The sequence below is a fragment of the Oncorhynchus mykiss genome, chromosome 3, assembly GCF_013265735.2.
Source record: "Oncorhynchus mykiss isolate Arlee chromosome 3, USDA_OmykA_1.1, whole genome shotgun sequence".
Classification (NCBI taxonomy): Eukaryota; Metazoa; Chordata; class Actinopteri; order Salmoniformes; family Salmonidae; genus Oncorhynchus; species Oncorhynchus mykiss.
The window spans coordinates 70,015,009-70,040,599 of NC_048567.1; the positions used below are offsets into that span (position 1 = coordinate 70,015,009).

Genomic DNA, 25,591 nt, shown 5'->3' on the forward strand with positions numbered 1-25,591 from the left:
AAGAACAAGCCATGGATTTGTGGAGAGGTTTCAAAGGTGGAGAAGATGTGTGTATGTTTGAACATACTGTGTCAACACACCCAGTGTGTGTGATTGCTCTGTGTGAGTGTGTGTTTTAAGAGTGTGTGTCTTTCTCAGAGGTGTGTTGGGCGCGTGCTGAGTCGGGCCCGTGCCATGCCATTCTGGAGCGTTGGTACTTCGTGCCAGAGAAGGGCACCTGTGCCCCCTTCCTCTTTGGAGGGTGTGGGGGCAACCGGAATAACTTTGACTCAGAGGAGTACTGTCTGTCTGTCTGCAGCACCAGTGTGTGTAAGTCCCTGGACTGGACCCCCGATATGGACCTCTAGGCCCCTTGCCTTGGGGACTATAACCCCTGCTGTCTGCCTCTGAGCTGTCTGCCTCTCTGAGCTGTCTGTCTGTCTAACACAGTCTACCTGTCTGATGGCTCTTAGACACTTGACGCACAAGTGATGTACTACCTACTCTGAAAGGGGAAGATGTTTCATTTCTATACTGAACAAAAATATATAAACAACATGCAACAATTTCAAGGATTTTACTGAGTGACAGTTCATATAAGGAAATCAGTCAATTTAAATTAACTCATTATGCCCTAATCTATGGATTTCACATGACTGGGAATACAGATATCCATTTTATTGGTCACAGATACTTAAATAAAACTAAATGTAGATGCGTGAATCAGAAAAGCAGTCAGTATCTGGTGTGACCATCATTTGCCTCATGCAGAGCGGCACATCTTATTTGAATAGAGTTTATCAGACTGTTGTCCCATTCCTCTTCAATGGCCTCTCCCTCGAAACTTGACACGTCTGTGGCATTGTGTTGTGTGACACAACTGCACATTTGAGTGGTATTTGTCCCCAGCGCAAGGTGCACCTGCGTAATGATCATGCTGTTTAATCAGCTTCTTGATATAAAACACCTGTCGGGTGGATGGATTATCTTGGCAAAGGAGAAATGCTCACTAATGTATGTAAACACATTTGTGCACAAAATGTGAGCGAAATAAGCCTTTTGTTCATATGGAACATTTATGGGACCTTTTATTTCAGTTAATGAAACATGGGACCAACACTTTATGTTGTTTTGATATTTTTGTTCAGTGTAAATTTTACATCATATTTGTCAATGATGGATACTTTTAAGTTTTCATTAAAGAGATTTTCTGCCACTCTTAGAAGATGATGGAAGGTAAATAACATGCACAGCCTTTTTCGAAATGTGTTGATCTTTCATTTCCCTCCAATAGTAGTTATTACAGATGAACCATTACTCTGGATAGCTAAGACTGTTTTACTGCAACAAACCTGGAGGGTCTGGATCCATCTCAGGTTTTGGGGAAGTGCAGAGTGTTCCGAACAAAATAGTCTGCTCTATTGGGTGAACAGGTGGCTTGGTACAGACAGAGGTTGACCTTTCAATTAGGTCATTCTGATATTTAAAAAAAAAAAACTATGTATAATGACTTAATCAAGAAACGGACGAGATATTAGGAAGTATCTGCGCCGACATTAGCAGAAAATGTCACTGGTGGAAAATAGCCCACTCGCTCACTCACTCACTCACCCCTTCACTCTTCTGCTTTTGCAACGATTCTCTGACTCACTCCATCACTCACTAACCAACTCAATAACATTGTGTGTGTGTGACAGTGTTTGTCTGGTGATTTATGGTGGCCTGACCTGGCAGTGGGTTAATGAGTTGATGTTCTAACTGGTTTAACCTAACAGCAGCAGTGTCTCTTTAAATCTGTGTGTGTGTGTGTTCGTGTGTTCGTGCGTATGTCAGTTGGTTGAGTCTCTGTCTGTTTCCCAGCCCCAGCCTGGCTGTTCCACTCTTTTCCGGCACTTTCCGCGCAGTTAAGCACGCCTACCCTGATCCTGACTAGGCAGAATTTCCAGTCTCCCTTATCTCGTGCATGCATACACAACCACACACAAAAAAATGTCAAGGCAGACTGGTATATCACCTGTCTGTCTGTGTGGTTGACCTGTTTCTCTACCTACCTGCCTGTCTGTCTGGTTGACCTGTCTCTCTACCTGTCTGTCTGTGTGGTTCACCGGTCTCTCCACCTGTCTGCCAGGTCTACCTGTCTTTGTGTGGCTAACCTGTCTGTCTGTCTGTCTGTCTGTCTGTGTGTTTTACCTGTCTGTGTGGTTGACCTGTCTTTCTGTCTGTGTTGTTGACTTGTCTCTCTGTGTGGTTCACCTGTTTCTCTACCTGTTTGTCTGTGCGGTTGACCTGTCTGTCTGTGCGGTTGACCTGTCTGTCTGTGCAGTTGACCTGTCTCTCCACCTGTCTTCCAGGTTTACTTGTCTTTGTGTTGTTGACCTGTCTCTCTACCTGTCTGTCTGTGTGGCTGACCTGTTTCTCTACCTGTCTGTCTGTGTGGTTGACCTGTCTCTCCACCTGTCTGCCAGGTCTACCTGTCTTTGTGTGTTTGACCTGTCTCTCTACCTGTCTGTCTGTGTGGTTGACCAGTCTCTCTACCTGTCTCTCTGTCTGTGTGGCTGACCTGTCTGTGTGGTTGATCTGTCTGTCTGGTCTGTCTGTCTGACCTGTCTCTTTCTGTCTGTGTGGTTGACCTGTCTCTTTCTGTCTGTGTGCTTGACCTGTCTCTCTACCTGTCTGTCTTTCGGTCTGTGTGGCTCACCTGTCTTTCTGTGTGGCTGACCTGTCTCTCTACCTACCTCTCTGTCTGTGTGGTTGACCTGTCTCTCTACCTGTCTGTGTGTGTGGTTGACCTGTCTGTCTGTGGGGTTGACCATCTCTCTACCTGTCTGTGTGGTTGACCTGTCACTACCTGTCTGTCTATGTGGTTGATATCTTTCTGTCTGTGTGGTTCACCTGTCTGCCAGGTCTACCTGTCTGTCTGTGTGGTTGACCTGTCTTTCTACCTGACTGCCAGGTCTACCTGTCTGTGTGTTTGACCTGTCTCTCTACCTGACTGCCAGGTCTACCTGTCTGTCTGTGTGGTTGACCGGTCTCTCTACCTGACTGCCAGGTCTACCTGTCTGTCTGTGTGGTTGACCTGTCTCTTTACCTGACTGCCAGGTCTGCCTGTGTGTTTGACCTGTCTCTCTACCTGACTGCCAGGTCTGTCTGTGTGGTTGACCTGTCTCTCTACCTGACTGCCAGGTCTGTCTGTGTGGTTGACCTGTCTCTCTACCTGACTGCCAGGTCTGTCTGTGTGTTTGACCTGTCTCTCTACCTGACTGCCAGGTCTGTCTGTGTGGTTGACCTGTCTCTCTACCTGACTGCCAGGTCTGTCTGTTTTTGACCTGTCTCTCTACCTGACTGCCAGGTCTGTCTGTGTGGTTGACCTGTCTCTCTACCTGACTGCCAGGTCTGTCTGTGTTTGACCTGTCTCTCTACCTGACTGCCAGGTCTACCTGTCTGTCTGTGTGTTCAGACCCTTAATGTCTTAGTATAGTTTCAGATTACAGTGACAATAAGGTAGAAATGTGGGAGGAGGATATGCCGCTGTTTAACCTTTTGAGTGATCAAACAGTTACCTTTGGACCCTTTTGTGGAAATCCCCTTCCTCCTCTCCCCTTTATCGCATTTTCTTCCTCCTCTCCCAGTGCCCACCACGGCCCCCTCCCCCCCTGGCGCGGTGGACCGTTACCTGGAGTCTCCCGGAGACGACAGCGAACACGCCAACTTCCAGCAGGCCAAGGAGAGTCTGGAGGCCAAGCACCGCGAGAGGATGTCTCAGGTCTGTGTGTATGAGAGTGAGAGAGAAAATTAGCCTGTGTGTTTGTGAAAGAGGGAGAACTTATGGGGGAGAGGGGTCCCTTCTCTGACGTGAACTATGGACAATAAGGGAGTTCACTACACTACCCACAATCCTCTGTGTGACTGACGTGTCTCGCCAGGTGATGAGAGAGTGGGAGGAAGCAGAGAGACAAGCCAAGAGTCTCCCTCGCGCTGACAAGAAGGCAGTCATCCAGGTACACTACCTTGTGCGTGCGTGTGTGCATGTGTGCATGCGTATGTGTGTGAGTGCAGTCTAGTGTGTGTTAATTTTTTTGTGTGCAGCACTTCCAGGAGAAGGTGGAGGCCCTGGAGCAGGAGGCAGCAGGAGAGAGGCAGCAGCTGGTGGAGACCCACATGGCCCGGGTGGAGGCCCTGCTCAACAGCCGCCGCCACATGGCCCTGGAGAACTACCTCGGCTCTCTGCAGGCCAACCCACCCAGGGTACATATACACAGTGCATTCGGGAGTGTTCAGACCCCTTGACTTTTTCAACATTTTGTTACATTACAGCCTTATTCTAAAATGGATTCAATTGTTTTTTCCCCCACATCAATCTACACACAGTACCACATAAGGACAAAGCAAAAACAGGTTTTTAGACATTTTTGCAAATGTATAAAAAATATAAAAAAAACATTTACATAAGTATTCAGACCCTTTACTCAGTAAATTGTTAAAGCATCTTTGGCAGCCTCGGGTCTTCTTGGGTATGAGGCTACAAGCTTGGCACACCTGTATTTGGGGAGTTTTTCTCCCATTCTTCTCTGCAGATCCTCTTGGATGGGAAGCGTCACTGCACAGCTATTTTCAAGTCTCTCCAGAGATGTTTGATCAGGTTCAAGTCTGTGCTCTGCCTGGGCCACTCAAGGACATTCAGAGACTTGTTCCGAAGCCACTCTTCCATTGTCTAGGCTGTGTGGTTAGGGTCGTTGTCCTGTTGGAAAGTGAACCTTCACCCCAGTCTGAGGTCCTGAGCGCTCTGGAGAAGGTTTTCATTAAGAATCTCTCTGTACTTTGCGCCGTTCATCTTTCCCTTGATCCTGACTAGTCTCCCAGTCCCTGATGCTGGAAAAACATCCCCACGGCATGATGCTGCCTCACTGTAGGGATGGTGCAAGGTTTCTTTCAGACGTGGCGCTTAGCATTATGGTGGAGAAATTACAAGATGATGTTATAATACTACCATTTATGCAGTAGAACAGGGTTCCATTAGTACTCGCTTATCTGTGTCTGTGTGAAGTGAGAGGAGCCTTTGAGGCTCAATGCTGACAATTGATTTCCAAATGGTTTGGTGATAAAACATACAGCATGCATTTCATAGAATGAGTTGGTGTTTATGTAATGTAAGGTACCAGGGAGAGATGGCTCAGGTATGGATAATGATGAGAGGAACCTTGTCTCGGGCCAAACTCTGGTTTCTGTACAATAAGAACAGTCTTCACGGCAAATGCTTTCTGGCTGGGGGATACTCCTTTCTCATATCTGTTGTTTGTCATGTAGACTAAGGTGTGTGTGTGTGTGTCTTTGCTATAAAATATCTTTGTATTCTGTGTGTCAGGGCTCTCAACCAAACAGTCAAGAGTGTTGGGTTGACCAGCCTCGTTATTGCAGAGCACTCACATCATTCACTTATTAATAAGTGATTACATATTTAGTTTAAGTATAACTCTGACTTGTGTGATAAGGTTGTCTCTCCTCATTTGATAATATAGAAATAACCACCTCAGTATTCAGGCCAATGAGTTCAATCTTGGTTTCATCAAACCAGATAATCTTGTTTCACATAGTCAGAGTCCTTTAGGTGCCTTTCGGAAAACTCCAAGCAGGTTGTCATGTGCATTTTACTGAGGAGTGGCTTCCGTCAGGTCACTCTACCATAAAGACCTGATTTGTGGAGGGCTGCAGAGATGTTTCTCCTTCTGGAAGGTTCTCCCATCTCCACAGAGGAACTCTGGAGCTCTGTCAGAGTGACCATTGGGTTCTTGGTCACCTCTCTGACCAAGGCCCTTCTCCCCTGATTGTTCAGTTTGGCCGGGCAGCCAGCCAGTTCTAGGAAGACTCTTGACTCGTGCTTCTACACCTGCATTGCTTGCTGTTTGGGGTTTTAGGCTGGGTTTCTGTACAGCACTGAGATATCAGCTGATGTACGAAGGGCTATATAAATACATTTGATTTGATATTTGGTGGTTCCACTCTTCTTCCATTTAAGAAGGATGGAGGCCACTGTGTTCTTGGAGACCTTCAAGTTTTTGGTACCCTTCCCCAGATCTGTGCCCCTTCACAATCCTGTCTCGGAGCTCTACGGACAATTCCTTCGACCTCATGGCTTGGTTTTTGCTCTGACATGCCCTGTCAACTTACATAGACAGGTGTGTGCCTTTCCAAATCATGTCCAATCAATTGAATTTACCACAGGTGGACTCCAATGAAGTTGTAGAAACATTTCAAGAAAGATCAATGGAAACAGGATGCACCTGAGCACAATTTCGAGTCTCATATTAAAGGGTCTGAATACTTATGTAAATAAGGTATTTCGGTTTCTTATTTTTAATACATTTAAAATAAAACTGTTTTCGCTTTGTCATTATGGGGTATTACGTGTAGATTGATGAGAAGAAAGAACAATATTTAATCCATTTTAGAATAAGGCTGTAACGTAATACAATTTGGAAAAAGTCAACGAGTCTGAATACTTTCCCAATGCACTGTACACCAGTGGAGGCTGCTGAGGGGAGGACGGCTCATAATAACAGCTGGAATGGAGCGAATGGTATCAATTCCACTTGTTCTGCTCCAGTCATTACCGCGAGCCTGTCCTCCCCAATTAAGGTGCAATCAACCTGCTGTGATCGATACACCCTCAAACCATGCATAATGCACATATTACACTCAGTACACACTGTACACCAGGTGTGCCCTACCTTCTTTGACGTCAGATCTACTTTTTCATTTGCCAGTCTGATGAGATCTACCAGTCTCTAAATCTAAACGCAGCACACCAAATCAAATCAAATCAAATGTATTTATATAGCCCTTCGTACATCAGCTGATATCTCAAAGTGCTGTACAGAAACCCAGCCTAAAACCCCAAACAGCAAGCAATGCAGGTGTAGAAGCACGGTGGCTAGGAAAAACTCCCTAGAAAGACCAAAACCTAGGAAGAAACCTAGAGAGGAACCAGGCTATGTGGGGTGGCCAGTCCTCTTCTGGCTGTGCCGGGTGGAGATTATAACAGAACATGGCCAAGATGTTCAAATGTTCATAAATGACCAGCATGGTCGAATAATAATAAGGCAGAACAGTTGAAACTGGAGCAGCAGCACGGCCAGGTGGACTGGGGACAGCAAGGAGTCATCATGTCAGGTAGTCCTGGGGCATGGTCCTAGGGCTCAGGTCTTCCGAGAGAGAGAAAGAAAGAGAGAAGGAGAGAATTAGAGAACGCACACTTAGATTCACACAGGACACCGAATAGGACAGGAGAAGTACTCCAGATATAACAAACTGACCCTAGCCCCCCGACACATAAACTACTGCAGCATAAATACTGGAGGCTGAGACAGGAGGGGTCAGGAGACACTGTGGCCCCATCTGAGGACACCCCCGGACAGGGCCAATCAGGAAAGATATAACCCCACCCACTTTGCCAAAGCACAGCCCCCACACCACTAGAGGGATATCTTCAACCACCAACTTACCATCCTGAGACAAGGCTGAGTATAGCCCACAAAGATCTCCGCCATGGCACAACCCAAGGGGGGGCGCCAACCCAGACAGGACGACCACATCAGTGAATCAACCCAATCAGGTGACGCACCCCTTCCAGGGACGGCATGAGAGAGCCCCAGTAAGCCAGTGACTCAGCCCCCGTAATAGGGCTAGAGGCAGAGAATCCCAGTGGAAAGAGGGGAACCGGCCAGGCAGAGACGGCAAGGGCGGTTTGTTGCTCCAGAGCCTTTCCGTTCACCTTCCCACTCCTGGGCCAGACTACACTCAATCATATGACCCACTGAAGAGATGAGTCTTCAGTAAAGACTTAAAGGTTGAGACCGAGTTTGCGTCTCTGACATGGGTATTGACCTGCTGCTATGAATCCTATTTGATACCCAAATATAATGTGGACCAATAACACGGTTTCCACACAAGTGCAACCAATTTAATTTCCTGCCTTTGTGTGACTTTTGGCATTGGGTTGAGGCAAGTCGTTTTTTATAGTTAGGGCTGCAGCGTGTTGCCAGTCTCATGCAGGACACAAGGTGGTCATCAGTCATAGTAGATCTGTACTTGGACTTTATCTTCATGTGAGAAAATGCAGACTCACAGAGGTAGGTTGATCCAAAAAAGGGCTGATCAGTTGAGAGCACATCTTGTTATGTTGGGATACTTCTCCTCTAGCAGTAGCTCCCAGAACTCTTCTTTCATCTCAGTGGTTGTTCTGGATTTCAGCTGAAGGACATTTTGAAGGGTGACATTTTCAGTTTCTTATATAGTTGTGTCCAACTGAAAAAGTGATCCCATTTTGGAGGCAATGACTTCCACATTTATGTCTGTGCCAAACGGAAAGCACTTATAAGTGGCAATAGGCTCAAGTGATGCAGTCAGTGAAATTACTGACGCACTCAGATGAGATGCTCTGGACTTGCTCCACGTAGCGTCCACTGTCAGGCTGTGCTGTATCCTTGCCCTGACGTTCAGGTTCTGAATGCAGCTTTCTCGTGACCAGTTGTAGTTTGCATTTAAGTGTTCACAGAGCTGATCATGTCGATTACATGTTTGCCTTTTCCTTGCAGCTCTACATTTAATTCATTAAACATGTAAGTTATGTCAGTGAGAAAAGATAAATCCAGGAGACACTGTGTCCTCGAGCTGTGCATATTCTGCATGTTTGGGGACCTTGAGAAACTCCTTGATTTCAGGCAACAACTCACTGAATCTCCCTAAAAATGTACCTCGGCTCAGCCTCCGCACATCTGTGTGCAGCAGCAGGTCTGTGTGCTCCTCTTCAGTCTCTCTAAGTCACCGTGAAATAGCCTCCGCACATATGTGTGCAGCAGCAGGTCTGTGTGCAGCAGCAGGTCTGTGTGCAGCAGCAGGTCTGTGTGCAGCAGCAGGTCTGTGTGCTCCTCTTCAGTCTCTTCTAAGTGAGCGTGAAATAGCCACCTCACATCCGTGTGCAGCAGCAGGTCTGTGTGCAGCAGGTCTGTGTGCAGCAGCAGGTCTGTGTGCTCCTCTTCAGTCTCTTCTAAGTGAGCGTGAAATAGCCACCTCACATCCGTGTGCAGCAGCAGGTCTGTGTGCTCCTCTTCAGTCTCTCTAAGTGAGCGTGAAATAGCCACCTCACATCTGTGTGCAGCAGCAGGTCTGTGTGCAGCAGCAGGTCTGTGTGCAGCAGCAGGTCTGTGTGCAGCAGCAGGTCTGTGTGCAGCAGCAGGTCTGTGTGCAGCAGCAGGTCTGTGTGCTCTTCTTCAGTCTCTCCAAGTGAGCGTGAAATAGCCACCTCACATCTGTGTGCAGCAGCAGGTCTGTGTGCAGCAGCAGGTCTGTGTGCAGCAGCAGGTCTGTGTGCAGCAGCAGGTCTGTGTGCAGCAGCAGGTCTGTGTGCAGCAGCAGGTCTGTGTGCAGCAGCAGGTCGGTGTGCAGCAGCAGGTCTGTGTGCTCCTCTTCAGTCTCTCTAAGTGAGCGTGAAATAGCCTCTGCTGTAAGCTTCTTGCTCGAATAGAACACACAATCTTCATGGTAACATCCATCACCTCTTTCATGTTTAACATCTTCCCGCACAAAGCTTACTGATGAATTATGCAGTGATAACTAAGAAAGTCAGGGAAAGAATCATCTTGTTTGCACAATGCAACAAACCCACTGATGCGGCCTACTATAGCAGGGGGCCCATTGGTAGTAATGGAAACAAGCTTACAAAAGGGCAGTTGGAATTTGATAGACATCTTTCAAGCTTTTATGGAGATTGCTAACTCCCTTGTATGTCCTTTCAGTGGCAAAATGGCGAGTAGTTCCTCATTTGTACTCATGTTGTCAAATAGACAGCTGATCGTCCTCACAGTGGCAGACCACGTGTAATAACACCTGCACAGGATCGGTACATCTGAACATCATCTGCGGGACAGGTACAGGATGGCAACAACAACTGCCCCGAGTTACACCAGGAACGCGCAATCCCTCCAGTGCTCAGACTGTCCACAATAGGCTGAGAGAGGCTGGACTGAGGGCTTGTAGGCCTGTTGTAAGGCAGGTCCTCACCAGATATCACCGGAAACAACGTCGCCTTTGGGCACAAACACGTCACTGGACCAGACAAGACTGGCAAAAAGCGCTCTTCATTGACGAGTTGCGGTTTTGTCTCACCAGGGGTGATGGTCGGATTCGCGTTTATCGTTGAAGGAATGAGCGTTACACCGAGGCCTGTACTCTGGAGCGGGATCGATTTGGAGGTGGAGGGTCCGTCATGGTCTGGGGGGGGTGTGTCACAGCATCATCGGACTGAGCTTGTTGTCAATGCAGGCAATCTCAACGCTGTGCGTTACAGGGAAGGCATCCTCCTCCCTCATGTGGTACCCTTCCTGCAGGCTCATCCTGACATGACCCTCCAGCATGACAATGCCACCAGCCATCCTGCTCGTTCTGTGCGTGATTTCCTGCAAGACAGGAATGTCAGTGTTCTGCCATGGCCAGTGAAGAGCCCAGATCTCTATCCCATTGAGCACATCTGGGACCTGTTGGATCGGGGGGTGAGGGCTAGGGCCATTCCCCCCAGAAATGTCCGGGAACTTGCAGGTGCCTTGGTGGACGAGTGGGGTAACATCTCACAGCAAGAACTGACAAGTCTGGTATAGTCCATGAGGAGGAGATGCACTACAGTACTTAATGCAGCTGGTGGCCACACCAGATACTGACTGTTACTTTTGACCCTCCCTTTGTTCAGAGATACATTATTCCATTTCTGTTAGTCACATGTCTGTGGAACTTGTTCAGTTTGTTTCAGTTGTTGAATCTTATGTTCATACAAATATTTACACATGTTAAGTTTGCTGAAGATAAACGCAGTTGACAGTGAGAGGTTTCTTTTTTTGCTGAGTTTACTATTCTGATGAAATGCATAACTGCCACATCTACCATTTATCTGTGGACTCGTGAAACTGGAGGGAATAACACTCGCAGTTATCAGTATCCTTCTTCAGTTGATCCTCAAGTTTCTCTGCTATTCCCTCGCATCTTCTTGTCTGAATGTAATTGATGGCAGCCATAATTTCAGCCTTATTCTTAAAATCCCCAAACAGTGAGTCTGCAGCCTCAATAAATGCTTCCTTGATCATCTCCCCATCTTTGAACAACTTTTTATGCTTAGCAATAACACTGGTCTGAGGGCACTACTCACACGACAAGAGGCTATGGTTGCCGCCTCCCTTTGGTAACAGGCCTTGTGAAAGTTGACTGCTGCGCCTCCCTTTGGTCACAGGCCTTGTGAAAGTTGACTGCTGCGCCTCCCTTTGGTAACAGGCCTTGTGAAAGTTGACTGCTGCGCTGCCAGTTGGTCACAGGCCTTGTGAAAGTTGACTGCTGCGCTGCCAGTTGGTCACTGGCCTTGTGAAAGTTGACTGCTGCGCTGCCAGTTGGTCACAGGCCTTGTGAAAGTTGACTGCTGCGCCTCCCTTTGGTAACAGGCCTTGTGAAAGTTGACTGCTGCGCTGCCAGTTGGTCACAGGCCTTGTGAAAGTTGACTGCTGCGCTGCCAGTTGGTCACTGGCCTTGTGAAAGTTGACTGCTGCGCTGCCAGTTGGTCACAGGCCTTGTGAAAGTTGACTGCTGCGCTGCCAGTTGGTCACTGGCCTTGTGAAAGTTGACTGCTGCGCTGCCAGTTGGTCACTGGCCTTGTGAAAGTTGACTGCTGCGTGGCCAGTTGGTCACTGGCCTTGTGAAAGTTGACTGCTGCGTGGCCAGTTGGTCACTGGCCTTGTGAAAGTTGACTGCTGCGTGGCCAGTTGGTCACTGGCCTTGTGAAAGTTGACTGCTGCGTGGCCAGTTGGTCACTGGCCTTGTGAAAGTTGACTGCTGCGTGGCCAGTTGGTCACTGGCCTTGTGAAAGTTGACTGCTGCGTGGCCAGTTGGTCACTGGCCTTGTGAAAGTTGACTACTGCGTGGCCAGTTGGTCACTGGCCTTGTGAAAGTTGACTGCTGCGTGGCCAGTTGGTCACTGGCCTTGTGAAAGTTGACTGCTGCGTGGCCAGTTGGTCACTGGCCTTGTGAAAGTTGACTGCTGCGCTGCCAGTTGGTCACTGGCCTTGTGAAAGTTGACTGCTGCGTGGCCAGTTGGTCACTGGCCTTGTGAAAGTTGACTGCTGCGTGGCCAGTTGGTCACTGGCCTTGTGAAAGTTGACTGCTGCGCTGCCAGTTGGTCACTGGCCTTGTGAAAGTTGACTGCTGCGCTGCCAGTTGGTCACTGGCCTTGTGAAAGTTGACTGCTGCGCTGCCAGTTGGTCACTGGCCTTGTGAAAGTTGACTGCTGCGCTGCCAGTTGGTCACTGGCCTTGTGAAAGTTGACTGCTGCGTGGCCAGTTGGTCACTGGCCTTGTGAAAGTTGACTGCTGCGTGGCCAGTTGGTCACTGGCCTTGTGAAAGTTGACTGCTGCGCTGCCAGTTGGTCACTGGCCTTGTGAAAGTTGACTGCTGCGCTGCCAGTTGGTCACTGGCCTTGTGAAAGTTGACTGCTGCGCTGCCAGTTGGTCACTGGCCTTGTGAAAGTTGACTGCTGCGTGGCCAGTTGGTCACTGGCCTTGTGAAAGTTGACTGCTGCGTGGCCAGTTGGTCACTGGCCTTGTGAAAGTTGACTGCTGCGTGGCCAGTTGGTCACTGGCCTTGTGAAAGTTGACTGCTGCGTGGCCAGTTGGTCACTGGCCTTGTGAAAGTTGACTGCTGCGTGGCCAGTTGGTCACTGGCCTTGTGAAAGTTGACTGCTGCGCGGCCAGTTGGTCACTGGCCTTGTGAAAGTTGACTGCTGCGCTGCCAGTTGGTCACTGGCCTTGTGAAAGTTGACTGCTGCGCTGCCAGTTGGTCACTGGCCTTGTGAAAGTTGACTGCTGCGCTGCCAGTTGGTCACTGGCCTTGTGAAAGTTGACTGCTGCGCTGCCAGTTGGTCACTGGCCTTGTGAAAGTTGACTGCTGCGCTGCCAGTTGGTTGTTTTGTTCTTGTTCTTTTCTTCTTTGTAAGTCAGTCTTTTCTGAAAAATCTCTTTCCTGGGTTTTGTGTGTGGGTTTAAAACTTCGTTCTATGTTACCTTTCTTTGGGATAGCGATGCTATTATGGTAGATGAGGCACACACTTTTTGTGTCTCTGTCTCTGTCCCTCACCCCCCTGTCTCTGTCCCTCACCCCCCTGTCTCTGTCCCTCACCCCCCTGTCTCTGTCCCTCATCCTCCTGTCTCTGTCCCTCACCCCCCTGTCTCTGTCCCTCACCCCCCTGTCTCTGTCCCTCACCCCCCTGTCTCTGTCCCTCATCCCCCTGTCTCTGTCCCCCATCCCCCTGTCTCTGTCCCCCATCCCCCTGTCTCTGTCCCCCATCCCCCTGTCTCTGTCCCCCATTCCCCTGTCCCTGTCTCTGTCCCTCATCTCCCTGTCTCTGTCCCTCATCCCCCTGTCTCTGTGTCCCATCTTCCCCCCCCCGTCTCTGTCTCCATCCCCCTGTCTCTGTCCCCCATCCCCCTGTCTCTGTTCCCCACCCCCTTGTCTCTGTCCCCCTGTCTCTGTCCCCCATCCCCCTGTCTCTGTTCCCCACCCCCTTGTCTCTGTTCCCCATCCCCTTGTCTCTGTCCCCCATCCCCTTGTCTCTGTCCCCCATCCCCTTGTCTCTGTCCCCCATCCCCCTGTCTCTGTCTCCATCCCCCCGTCTCTGTCTCCATCCCCCCGTCTCTGTCTCCATCCCCCCGTCTCTGTCCCCCACCCCCTTGTCTCTGTCCCCCACCCCCTTGTCTCTGTCCCCACCCCCTTGTCTCTATCCCCCATCCCCCCGTCTCTGTCTCCATCCCCCCGTCTCTGTCTCCATCCCCCCGTCTCTGTCTCCATCCCCCCGTCTCTGTCCCCCATCCCCTTGTCTCTGTCCCCCACCCCCTTGTCTCTGTCCCCCACCCCCTTGTCTCTGTCCCCCACCCCCTTGTCTCTGTCCCCCACCCCCTTGTCTCTGTCCCCCACCCCCTTGTCTCTGTCTCCATCCCCCCGTCTCTGTCTCCATCCCCCTGTCTCTGTCTCCATCCCCCTGTCTCTGTCTCCATCCCCCTGTCTCTGTCTCCATCCCCCTGTCTCTGTCCCCCATCCCCCTGTCTCTGTCCCCCATCCCCCTGTCTCTGTCCCCCATCCCCCCGTCTCTGTCTCCATCCCCCTGTCTCTGTCCCCCATCCCCCCGTCTCTGTCCCCCATCCCCCCGTCTCTGTCTCCATCCCCCTGTCTCTGTCTCCATCCCCCTGTCTCTGTCCCCCACCCCCTTGTCTCTGTCCCCCACCCCCTTGTCTCTGTCCCTCATCCCCCCCTGTCTCTGTCCCTCATCCACCCCTGTCTCTGTGTCCCATCTCTCTCTCTGTCCCTCTTCCTGCTGTCCCTCTGTACCTCATCCCCTTGTCTCTCTCTGTCTCTCAGCCTCGTCAGGTGCTTGGCCTGTTGAAGAAGTATGTCCGTGCAGAACAGAAGGACAGACAACACACCCTGAAACACTACGAACACGTCCGCATGGTGGACCCCAAAAAGGCTGCTCAGATCCGACCCCAGGTACCCCAACCACTATAATACGCTACACTACCCACAAGCCCCTACAGCCACTGTGTCCTGTGTAACTCCTTTGACCTCTGAACTTTGCCCTTCTGACCTCTAGGTGATGACCCACCTGCGTGTGATTGACGAGAGGATGAACCAATCCCTGGGGCTGCTCTACAAGGTGCCCAGCGTGGCCAAGGAAATCCAAGACCAAGTTTGTGAGTGTCGCCCTACACCTTCCCATATACTGCCGTGTCATGATATTATTCAGTCTATACACTGTGTCGTGCTGGGTTGTTATTACTGAGATATTGTACAAATTATGCTTTTCCCTTTCTGCCTCTCTCTCTCTCTGTCTGTGTGTAGCTGTCCTGATGCGGAGGGTTCAGTCAGAGCTGTCTCAGCAAGTCTCATCTCTGCAGAGCGATGGGAGGGTGAGTTTCACACATACACAGGCACGCACACTCTTGCTCATAAAAATAGTACAATCTCTCCTATCTTACAAACCCACACACAGATAGAAAGTCAGTAATGTGTATCCTGTGTTTGTAGAGCGATGGCAGGGTGAGCTATGGAAACGATGCCCTGATGCCCGACCAGGCTTACAGCTCTGCCCCTCTGGACCCTGGCATGGGCCTGGATCGACTGGGCTTCATCCACCCAGAGAGCTTCAATCAGCCCAACACTGACAACAACGGTAACACACACACACACACAACACACACTCTCACAACCAGCCTTAACACACAGCCTAACGAAACCACAGCAATACACATGCATTATCCATTAAATTGGTCTAAAGCTTTTAGTCCGTGAGTGTTTCCTCTGTTAAAACAGTTGATCCTGTTGATGCTCGTCCAGTCCCAGATAGAGGTCTGCCCACTCGGCCTGGTAAGTGTGTATATGATTGTGTTTCTACTGTATTGGCATGTTTGTGGTTTGGGTTATGCTTGTGTATGTCTCTTTGATGTTTGGATGCTGTCTCTCACTGTGTCCAGTGTCTGCTCTGAAGCCTGAGGAGTTTCCTGAGGTGCGGGTGGAGAAGGAGGAGCGACAAAGCGCCAGCTATGAAGTGCATCATCAAAAACTGGTACGGAAACATCCAGTAAATTACCTACAGTATACACTGGTACATATTCATACATGTGTATCACAAACTGGCTCAGTAGCCCAAGTTCACATGTTTATGATGGGAACATTTGCATTTGAGACTGGTAAATAATGTTGCCTTCACAATATACAGTATATAACTGCAGAAACACTCAACACCTCCAGGTTGATTGATAGGTGTTGTATTGATTATTACCAGGTGTTCTTTGCTGAGGATGTAGGCTCCAACAAGGGTGCCATCATCGGCCTGATGGTGGGCGGGGTTGTCATAGCGACAGTCATCATCATCTCTCTGATTATGCTGAGGAAGAAGCAGTATACCTCCATCCACCACGGAATCATCGAGGTGAGTGTTTTCTGTGTCTGCGTGTTGGTGTTCTGTACCTGTGTGTTAACCTGGTGTGTATGTTGGTGTTCTGTACCTGTGTGTTAACCTGGTGTGTGTGTGTGTGTGTGTGTGTTGGTGTTCTGTACCTGTGTGTTAACCTGGTGTGTGTGTGTGTTGGTGTTCTGTACCTGTGTGTTAACCTGGTGTGTGTGTGTTGGTGTTCTGTACCTGTGTGTTAACCTGATGTGTGTGTGTGTGTGTGTTGGTGTTCTGTACCTGTGTGTTAACCTGGTGTGTGTGTGTATGTTGGTATTCTGTACCTGTGTGTTAACCTGGTGTGTATGTTGGTGTTCTGTACCTGTGTGTTAACCTGGTGTGTGTGTGTGTTGCAGGTGGATGCTGCAGTGACCCCAGAGGAGCGTCACCTGTCCAAGATGCAGCAGAATGGCTATGAGAACCCCACCTACAAGTTCTTCGAACAGATGCAGAACTAAGGAGCTACCCTTTGACCCCTCCCAGACCCTGAACTTCCTTTAACCCCTCACACCTAGGGCCCGTTCCATTTTGGTCCATAAACCCCTCACACCTAGGGCCCGTTCCATTTTGGTCCATAAACCCCTCGCACCTAGGGCCCGTTCCATTTTGGTCCATAAACCCCTCGCACTTAGGGCCCGTTCCATTTCGGTCCATAAACCCCTCGCACCTAGGGCCCGTTCCATTTTGGTCCATAAACCCCTCGCACCTAGGGCCCGTTCCATTTTGGTCCATAAACCCCTCACACCTAGGGCCCGTTCCATTTTAGTCCATAAACCCCTCGCACCTAGGGCCCGTTCCATTTTGGTCCATAAACCCCTCACACCTAGGGCCCGTTCCATTTTAGTCCATAAACCCCTCGCACCTAGGGCCCGTTCCATTTTGGTCCATAAACCCCTCGCACTTAGGGCCCGTTCCATTTCGGTACATAAACCCCTCGCACCTAGGGCCCGTTCCATTTTGGTCCATAAACCCCTCGCACCTAGGGCCGTTCCATTTTAGTCCATAAACCCCTCGCACCTAGGGCCCGTTCCATTTTGGTCCATAAACCCCTCGCACCTAGGGCCCGTTCCATTTTGGTCCATAAACCCCTCACACCTAGGGCCCGTTCCATTTTGGTCCATAAACCCCTCACACCTAGGGCCCGTTCCATTTTGGTCCATAAACCCCTCACACCTAGGGCCCGTTCCATTTTGGTCCATAAACCCCTCACACCTAGGGCCCGTTCCATTTTGTTCCATAAACCCTTCTAACTCCTACTCTATTGCTGTCAATGGATCTGAAAGGACTGAGTAGGTGAAACCAGTATGACTGAAGTGCCAGAAAAATCTAGAATGAATTGGGTTTGAAATAGTTATATTACTTCCAGCTATCCAGGGGTAGTGCCAAAGAGCTGGGGGCTGAAATACAACCTAGCCACACTTCATCCTTTCCTCGTAAAGTGCAGCACATCAACATTCATAGCTACTATTGGTCAGACAAGGATATCCTCATTCACCTGCATATTTTTCTATAATATCCTGTAGTGTTTGTACAGAACAGAGAAGCTCATTGATTGATTCATCTGTCCGTCTATCTGGGGGTGAGTCCTCCCCCTCAGGATAGCACTCGCAGGTCTAAGAGGGTGAAACAGAGGCCCCAAATATCCCTGCAATCTTCCTGCCTCTTCCTCACTCACTCTGACGCACTCTCCCCTCCCCCTCCATCTCTCCCACGCACTCTTCTCCCCTCCCTCTCTCTCAGATGACAGCTGTGCTGTGTTTAGTGATGACATAACAGCTCTTAACACTAGCGAAGGGAGGAGGGGCTCAGTCTGCCCTGAGCTCCTCTCTGTGGGATTATACCACAAGGGAGGAGGGGCTCAGTCTGCCCTGAGCTCCTCTCTGTGGGATTATACCACAAGGGAGGAGGGGCTCAGTCTGCCCTGAGCTCCTCTCTGTGGGATTATACCACAAGGGACGAGGTTGCTCAGTCTGCCCTGAGCTCCTCTCTGTGGGATTATACCACAAGGGAGGAGGGGCTCAGTCTGCCCTGAGCTCCTCTCTGTGGGATTATACCACAAGGGAGGAGGGGCTCAGTCTGCCCTGAGCTCCTCTCTGTGGGATTATACCACAAGGGAGGAGGGGCTCAGTCTGCCCTGAGCTCCTCTCTGTGGGATTATACCACAAGCGTTTCAGGTTTTTTTTCCAGAAAAATGTATAAAAAAACAAAAATATATAACTAATACATGAGAAATATGTAAAAGGCAAAGAAATATTGAATGTTTTTATTTTGTGCGTAATGTATTGAAATAAGGCAGAAAAAAACTAGCTGTAACTATATGTAGTGCATGGTGATATTGATGCCAGATATACGTAGAGAAGCTGGCTCCTGTCGCAGTACTGGGCCTCTCATATAGACTTTTAGCAGGATTGTACATTTTCTGTGTCTTCTTTGTGATCTTGTGATATGAAGAAGAGAGAAAAAAAAAAGTATTTAGAATCTGGTCCGCTTTGTCACTGCGACAATCTTTAAACAGAACCTGTGCTCTCCTTTGTTTCCAGCCCCTTCCTCGCTCTGTGTTACCTACATGGACCCAATTATCTCTATCTACATGTAGCTAATATAATGACGTGTAATAGTATCTGAAAGGAAGTCGATCTGTTTCATTTAGTCTGGGTGTTACTGGTGTTACTGCTCTGTTTGTTGGTTTATGTCCCTTAAATATTCCACGACTAGGAATTGTTTCAGCTCCATTCATCATTCCAGAAATCTCAGCATTCCACCCGATCTTTCCTCATTCCTATATAGTCTGTGAACATCATTAATGGAAACAGAAATCATTATTATGTTTTCTTTCTCAGGCTTTCAGGCTCTTTTTCGATCTCTCCTTTCCTCTGTCTATCCCATAGACCTCAACCCCCACAACCAGCCCTGCTTCTCTATCCATGCTGTCGGCTTGGTGTGTGAACTATGTTGAATTGAGAGAGAGAGGGGGGGGATTGGGTGTGTCAGATTTGTACATTCTAATCTATTGTCTTTCTGATCATCAAACACTTATTCCCTCCACAATGTCTCACACAGAACATACACTATTTTTCCATGACATAGACTGACCAGGTGAAAGCTATGATCCCTTATTGATGTACATGTATCAAACAACCAAGGAAAGATAAGAAAAACTGTTCCTTGTTCTGTGGTGGGAATCCCCCTCTTGCTTGTTTTGTCAAATCTCTCATGTCTCAGACATCCTGGCTTTAAAAGCAGAGGCTAAAGAAATACTGATCTCGGGACAATGTGCGTGAGGCAAAATACAGGGACACTGTTCAGAAAGGAGCAACTGCACAGGACTTTCAGATATAAATGTGTTATGTGGAACAGATGTCATTATGTCAGGTAGTTTTGTGTTACATTCTGAATGTTTCACCGAGCTGAACGCACCCCAGATCTGGGATCAGTATTGCGGCCGTAGTAGACGAGACATTCCCCATACCCAAAATGGAGCCTCCAATAGACATGAATGTGACATTCATATTGTGCAATTATGCCACAGATCTACATACTACTACACTCCCTCCCTACACACAAACTGAAGCTCTTAAATCAGGTAAATGTTTTGGTGTTATCAAGGATACTTGTACAGGGTATCTCCAGGGGTTAGTGGTTTCATTTGTTCATTCTGTGACTTTTTCTGTGTACCTATACAAATAATTTGCTTAGACTGAGAATGCTTTCTACACTATCCCATCAATAAAATGTTGAATGTACATACAAATATCTGGTGTTGAATCTGTGTGTGGTCATGAGAGCTTGAATCCTGGTCATATAGGAAAAACATTAGAACCCACCTGAGTGGTGTGCATGTATGTATGCATACTCATTACACTGGAGCAGTTCTGCCTATAGACAGACTACGTGTAGGGTCCCCCCACCAACAGTTTTTTTAGGAACTACATCGGGGTCTCGGTTGAATGAGCAGAGTAGAATACACCGACATGCAATTTTGTGGCTCTGCATTGGAGCTGTTGGATCAAGGACAGACTCAGTCCTTAGGAAAACATCTGCCACTTTATTTCCCCTGGTGGACGATCAAGGTCCAACTCATTAGGAGGAAAAAAAGCCTCAAATAAAATACAAAACTGATCCTTTTATAAATGGAAAATATGAAAATACACTGCCCTTGTGGCTATCAAAAACATGGAGTACCGGTATTTACAATGGAAACTATACTAAGCTACAGATAAAGGAACAAAAAATGCAAAGCTCATTTGATTTTCCAGCATACGCAAACACACTCCACCTCTCAGACACTCATATACACACACACACATATACACTCCCTCCAACAAGCATCTCTTCCCTGGTTAAAATAAGAAAACAACCTCCCCAATCAAAGGAGAAGGACGAAGTTGCCCATAGACATGGATCTAAAGTCTGTTCATCATTTCCACCTATTAATGTAACACTTAGGGCTGGTCACAGTGGGCAACTTCTACCTGGGGCAGTCATGGATCCCCATGCCCCTCCCCCTCAGCTGTCCTGTGCTGAGGTGGCCAGTGTCACCGTGGTGATGGGCTGGCCAATCCCATGCAGCTGAATGCGGGCCAGCTTCTTCTGCTCACACTCCGTCACCAGGTTGTTGAGCTCAGCAGCGCTGTAGCCAATCAAAGTCCTCAGGTCGCACACAAACTTGTAGACGAAGCGCTTGCCCTGCACCTTGCTGATCATGTCCCCGTCGTAGTAATACCTGAAAAAATTGGCCGAAATTAAAACGACATGACTAGAAAGTTCAAGGTAAGGGAACAAGTCACGAGTGCCTGAAATTGTGCAATGAAAATGTTAGAGGAAAAGGGAGAGAAACTGGCAGATTGACATACCTGAGCGCTCGGCTGAGTTTCTCATAGTTCATGGTGGGCTTGTTCTTGCGTTGACCCCATTTTTGGGCCACCAGTTCAGGCTGGTTGAGTTTGAACTCTCCCTCCTCTCCCACCCAGGAGATACAGTCTCTAGCATCCTTATCCGTCAACAGCTCCAACAGGAACTGCCACAGCTGGATCTGACCGTTGTTACCTAAAGGGACAGGTAAGAGGACGGGTGTGCGTGTGTTCACATCAGATACGAGCATATGCACATTTAAGGCATCCATAAAAAAAGCATACCAAGACTACTGCTCGAGGTACACATACAGTTGAAGTCGGAAGTTTACATACACTTAGGTTGGAGTCATTAAAACTTGTTTTTCAAACACTCCACATTTGTTGTTAACAAACTATGGTTTTGGCAAGTCGGTTAGGATTCCTACCTTGTGCATGACACAAGTAATTTTTCCAACAATTGTTTACAGACAGATTATTTCACTTATAATTAACTGTATCCTAATTCCAGTGGGTTAGAAGTTAACATACACTAAGTTGACTGTGCCTTTAAACAGCTTGGAAAATTCCAGAAGATTATTTGGCTTAATTGACATAATTTGAGTCAATTGGAGGTGTACCTGTGGATGTATTTCAAGGCCTACCTTCAAGATCAGTGCCTGTTTTCTTGACATTGTGGGAAAATCAAAAGAAATCAGCCAAAACCTCAGAAAAAAATTATAATGTAAAGCTCCACAAGTCTAGTTCATCCTTGGGAGCAATTTCCAAACACCTGAAGGTACCACGTTCATCTGTACAAACACCATGGGACCACGCAGCCGTCATACCGCTCAGGAAGGAGACACATTCTGTCTCCTAGAGATAAACGTACTTTGGTGCGAAAAGTGCAAATCAATCGCAGAACAACAGCAAAGGACCTTGTGAAGCTGCTGGAGGAAACGGGTACAAAAGTATCTTAAGCCACAGTAAAACAAGTCATATATCGACATAACCTGAAAGGCCACTCAACAAGGAAGAAGCCACTGCTCTAAAACCGCCATAAAAAAAGCTAGACTACGGTTTGCAACTGCACATGGGGACAAAGATCGTACTTTTTTGAGAAATGTCCTCTGGTCTGATGAAAGAAAAATAGCCAAAGAACACTATCCGAACCGTGAAGCACGGGGGTGACAGCATCTTGTTGTGGGGGTGCTTTGCTGCAGGAGGGACTGGTGCACTTCACAAAATAGATGGCATCATTAGGGAGGAAAATTGTGTGTATATTGAAGACATCAGTCAGGAAGTTAAAGCTTGGTCGCAAATGGGTCTTCCAAATGGACAATGACCCCAAGCATACTTCCAAAGTTGTGACAAAATGGCTTAAGGACAACAAAGTCAAGGTATTGGAGTGGCCATCACAAAGCCCTGACCTCAATCCCATAGCAAATTTGTGGGCAGAACTGAAAAAGCATGTGTGAGCAAGGAAGCCTACAAACCTGACTCGGTTAAACCAGCTCTGTCAGGAGGAATGGGCCAAAATTCACCCAACTTATTGTGGGAAGCTTGTGGAAGGCTATCCGAAAAAATTTGACCCAAGTTAAACAATTTAAAGGCAATGCTACCAAATACTAATTGAGTGTATGTAAACTGCTGATCCACTGGGAATGTGATGAAGGAATAAAAGCTGAAATAAATCATTCTGTCTTATTATTCTGACATTTCACATTCTTAAAATAAAGTGGAGATCCTATCTGACCTAACTAAGACAGGGAATTTTTAATAGGATAAATGTCAGGAACTGTGCAAAACTGAGTTTAAATGTATTTGGCTAAGGTGTATGTAAACTTCCGACTTCAACTGTACATACACAACATCCAAGACACACAAATGCCTACCTGTGCGGTTGCCAGGTGAGCTGCGCTCCTCTCCTCCTGAGATGCGGGGTGTTCTGGGGCCGCGGTTCTGCTTCAGTACCTTGATAGTAGTGGGTGTGGTCTGCACGGCAGCTGGGATGATCTGGACTTCTGAGGGTGGAGACAGAAGGTTCAAACAGCCAGAAATATACAGGATGAAGTTACCACCTGATCTATGGTCAGTTTGGTGTTCCTACCCATGTTGGCACAAGTAAGGATTTGGGTGAGAGTAAGCTGATCCTAGATCTGTGCCTATAGGCAACAACACCCACATAGAGGAGAAGAATATAGTGTGGTTGATGAATGCAGGGTGACAATGAGTGAGAGAGACAGGAAATAAACTTACGTTGGTCAATGGTGACTGTGGCCTCCTGGCCAGACTGGTCCTGACTGGCCAACACATCTGTAAAGAACATGGACAGATACAGTATGTGAGCTAAAACCAACTTCAATAAACATGCTTGTCCAGGCTCAGAACAACTCCCATCCCCTTCAAATCAAATCACATTTTATTGGTCACATACACATGGTTAGCAGATGTTAATGCGAGTGTAGCGAAAAGCTTGTTCTTCTAATTCCGACAGTGCAGTAATAACTAACAAGTAATCTAACAATTCCACAACAACTACCTCATACACACAAGTGTAAAGGAATGACTAAGAATATGTACATATAAATATATGGATGAGAGATGGCCGTTCAGCATAGTCAAGATGCAGTAGATGGTATAGAGTACAGTATATACATATGAGATGAGTAATGTAGGGTATGTAAACATGATATAAAGTGACTTTGTTTAAGTGGCTAGTGATACATGTATTACATCCAGTTTTTTTATTATTAAAGTGGCTAGAGATTTGAGTCAGTATGTTGGCAGCAGCCCCTCAATGTTAGTGATGGCTGTTTAACAGTCTGATGGCCTTGAGATTGAAAAATAGCTTCAGTCTCTCGGCCCCTGCTTTGATGCACCTGCTTTGAGGGAGGAGCAGTTGCCGTACCAGGCCTGGATACAGCCTGACAGGATGCTCTCGTTTGTGCATCTGTAAAAGATTGTGAGTGTTTTCGGCGACAAGCCAAATTCTTCAGCCTCCTGAGTTTCAAGAGGCACTGTTGCGCCTTCTTCACCACGCTGTCTGTGTGGGTAGACCATTTTAGTTTGTCCGTGATGTGTACGCTGAGGAACTTAAAACTTTCCACCTTCTCCACTACTGTCCTGTCGATGTGGATAGGGGGGTGCTCCCTCTGCTGTTTCCTGAAGTCCACTATAATCTCCTTTGTTTTGTTGACGTTGAGTGTGAATGTTATTTTCCTGACACCACACTCTGAGGGCCCTCACCTCCTCCCTGTAGGCCGTCTCGTCGTTGTTGGAAATCAAGCCTACCACTGTAGTGTTGTCTGCAAACTTGATGATTGAGTTGGAGGCATGCATGGCCACGCAGTCGTGCCCTAAGTCATCTGGAGCAAGACATCAGTGTCCGCGACGAGGCTGGTTTTCTTTTTGTAATCCGTGATTGACTGTAGACACTGCCACATACATACTTTGTCTCTATACTGACGCTTAGCTTGTTTGATTGCCTTGCGGAAGGAATAGCTACACTTTTTGTATTCGGTCGTGTTTCCGGTCGCCATGATTAAAAACAGTGGTTCACGCTTTCAGTTTTGCGTGAATGCTGCCATCAATCCACGGTTTCTGGTTGGGGAAGGTTTTAATAGTCACCATGGGTACAACATCACCGATGTACTTGCTAATAAACTCGCTCACCAAATCAGCGTATACATCAATGTTGTTGTCTGAGGCGATCCAGAACATATCCCAGTCCACATGATCGAAGCAATCTTGAAACGTGGAATCAGATTGGTCGGACCAGCGTTGAACAGACCTGAGCACAGGCGTTTCCTGTTTTAGTTTGTGTCTATAGGCTGGGAGCAACAAAATGGAGTTGTGGTCAGATTTGCCGAAAGGAGGGTAAGGGAGGGCTTTGTATGCGTTGCGGAAGTTAGAGTAGCAACGATCCAGAATGCTGCCAGCCCGGGTCGCGCATTCGATATGCTGATAAAATTTAGGGAGCCTTGTTTTCAGATTAGCTTTGTTAAAATCCCCAGCTACAATAAATGCAGCCTCAGGATATGTGGTTTCCAGTTTACATAGAGTCCAATGAAGTTCTTTCAGGGCCGTCGAGGTGTCTGCTTGGGGGGGATATACACGGCTGTGATTATAATCAAAGAAAATTCCCTTGGTAGATAATGTGGTTATTTACACATCCCAACTCCCTGAGACACCCGCAGAGAGTGGGGTCACAGCCAGGGTCGCCATTGTACAGCGACCCTGGAGAAATTAGGGTTAGGTGCCTTGGTTAATGGCACAGCGACCTTGTCGGCTCCGGTTTCGGAACAGCAACCTTTCGGTTACTGGCCCAACCCTCTAACCTCGAGGCTAACTGCTGCAAGGTGTGTATTATGACTCTACTTAGTCCTGGAATGGTGCTGGCCCTTATCCCTAAAACAGTGACTCAACATACAGAAGCTACAATACAAACTCACACTTGCGGAGCAGCTCTAAGTGGCTCCAAAGGATCTCTCCACTGGGGACCCTCTGCAGGAACTCTTCCTGGGTGAAGGAGCAGAGGTCGTGACCCGGGATGTGAATCCCTCCCACCTCCATCTCGTCAATGCTGAACTCCTTCATCACCCACACGGCCCAGTGGATCACCTGGTCCGCCGTCCACTGTTCTGGGTCTGAGAGGAGACAGACACATTACAAGACTGACAATGCTGACTACAGCTTTTCTTGTCTGTTATAAATGGCATGGCAATAGCAGCAAACTGGTCTCACTTTGTACAAC

At 48.0% G+C, this 25,591-nt stretch overlaps 2 protein-coding genes across 5 annotated transcripts in view; one reads left to right on the forward strand and one right to left on the reverse strand.

Moving 5' to 3' along the window:
* LOC110520491 (amyloid-beta A4 protein) overlaps positions 1 to 19,749 on the forward strand; it is a 54,490-nt gene extending 34,741 nt beyond the window's left edge. The window contains exons 7-18 of one of the 2 annotated variants that reach the window (XM_036975046.1): positions 139 to 309; positions 3,609 to 3,742; positions 3,903 to 3,977; positions 4,066 to 4,224; positions 14,419 to 14,547; positions 14,651 to 14,750; positions 14,899 to 14,966; positions 15,085 to 15,229; positions 15,370 to 15,423; positions 15,531 to 15,622; positions 15,842 to 15,988; positions 16,363 to 19,749. In XM_036975046.1, coding sequence (XP_036830941.1) covers positions 139 to 309; positions 3,609 to 3,742; positions 3,903 to 3,977; positions 4,066 to 4,224; positions 14,419 to 14,547; positions 14,651 to 14,750; positions 14,899 to 14,966; positions 15,085 to 15,229; positions 15,370 to 15,423; positions 15,531 to 15,622; positions 15,842 to 15,988; positions 16,363 to 16,464 — 1,376 coding nt within the window. In that variant the 3' untranslated portion in view covers positions 16,465 to 19,749. The remainder of the gene's footprint in view (positions 1 to 138; positions 310 to 3,608; positions 3,743 to 3,902; positions 3,978 to 4,065; positions 4,225 to 14,418; positions 14,548 to 14,650; positions 14,751 to 14,898; positions 14,967 to 15,084; positions 15,230 to 15,369; positions 15,424 to 15,530; positions 15,623 to 15,841; positions 15,989 to 16,362) is intronic. The other variant, XM_036975047.1, reaches the window with a different exon arrangement.
* Positions 19,750 to 20,031: 282 nt separating this feature from the next.
* The window catches only part of LOC110520492 (GA binding protein transcription factor subunit alpha), a 13,354-nt gene continuing 7,794 nt past the window's right edge, over positions 20,032 to 25,591 (reverse strand). For 2 of the 3 annotated variants that reach the window (XM_021597857.2, XM_021597856.2), the window contains exons 6-10: positions 25,290 to 25,484; positions 23,095 to 23,151; positions 22,731 to 22,859; positions 20,860 to 21,052; positions 20,032 to 20,729 (exon numbers count right to left, since the gene is read on the reverse strand). In XM_021597857.2, the coding sequence (XP_021453532.1) occupies positions 20,513 to 20,729; positions 20,860 to 21,052; positions 22,731 to 22,859; positions 23,095 to 23,151; positions 25,290 to 25,484 (791 nt within the window). In that variant the 3' untranslated portion in view covers positions 20,032 to 20,512. The remainder of the gene's footprint in view (positions 20,730 to 20,859; positions 21,053 to 22,730; positions 22,860 to 23,094; positions 23,152 to 25,289; positions 25,485 to 25,591) is intronic. The other variant, XM_021597858.2, reaches the window with a different exon arrangement.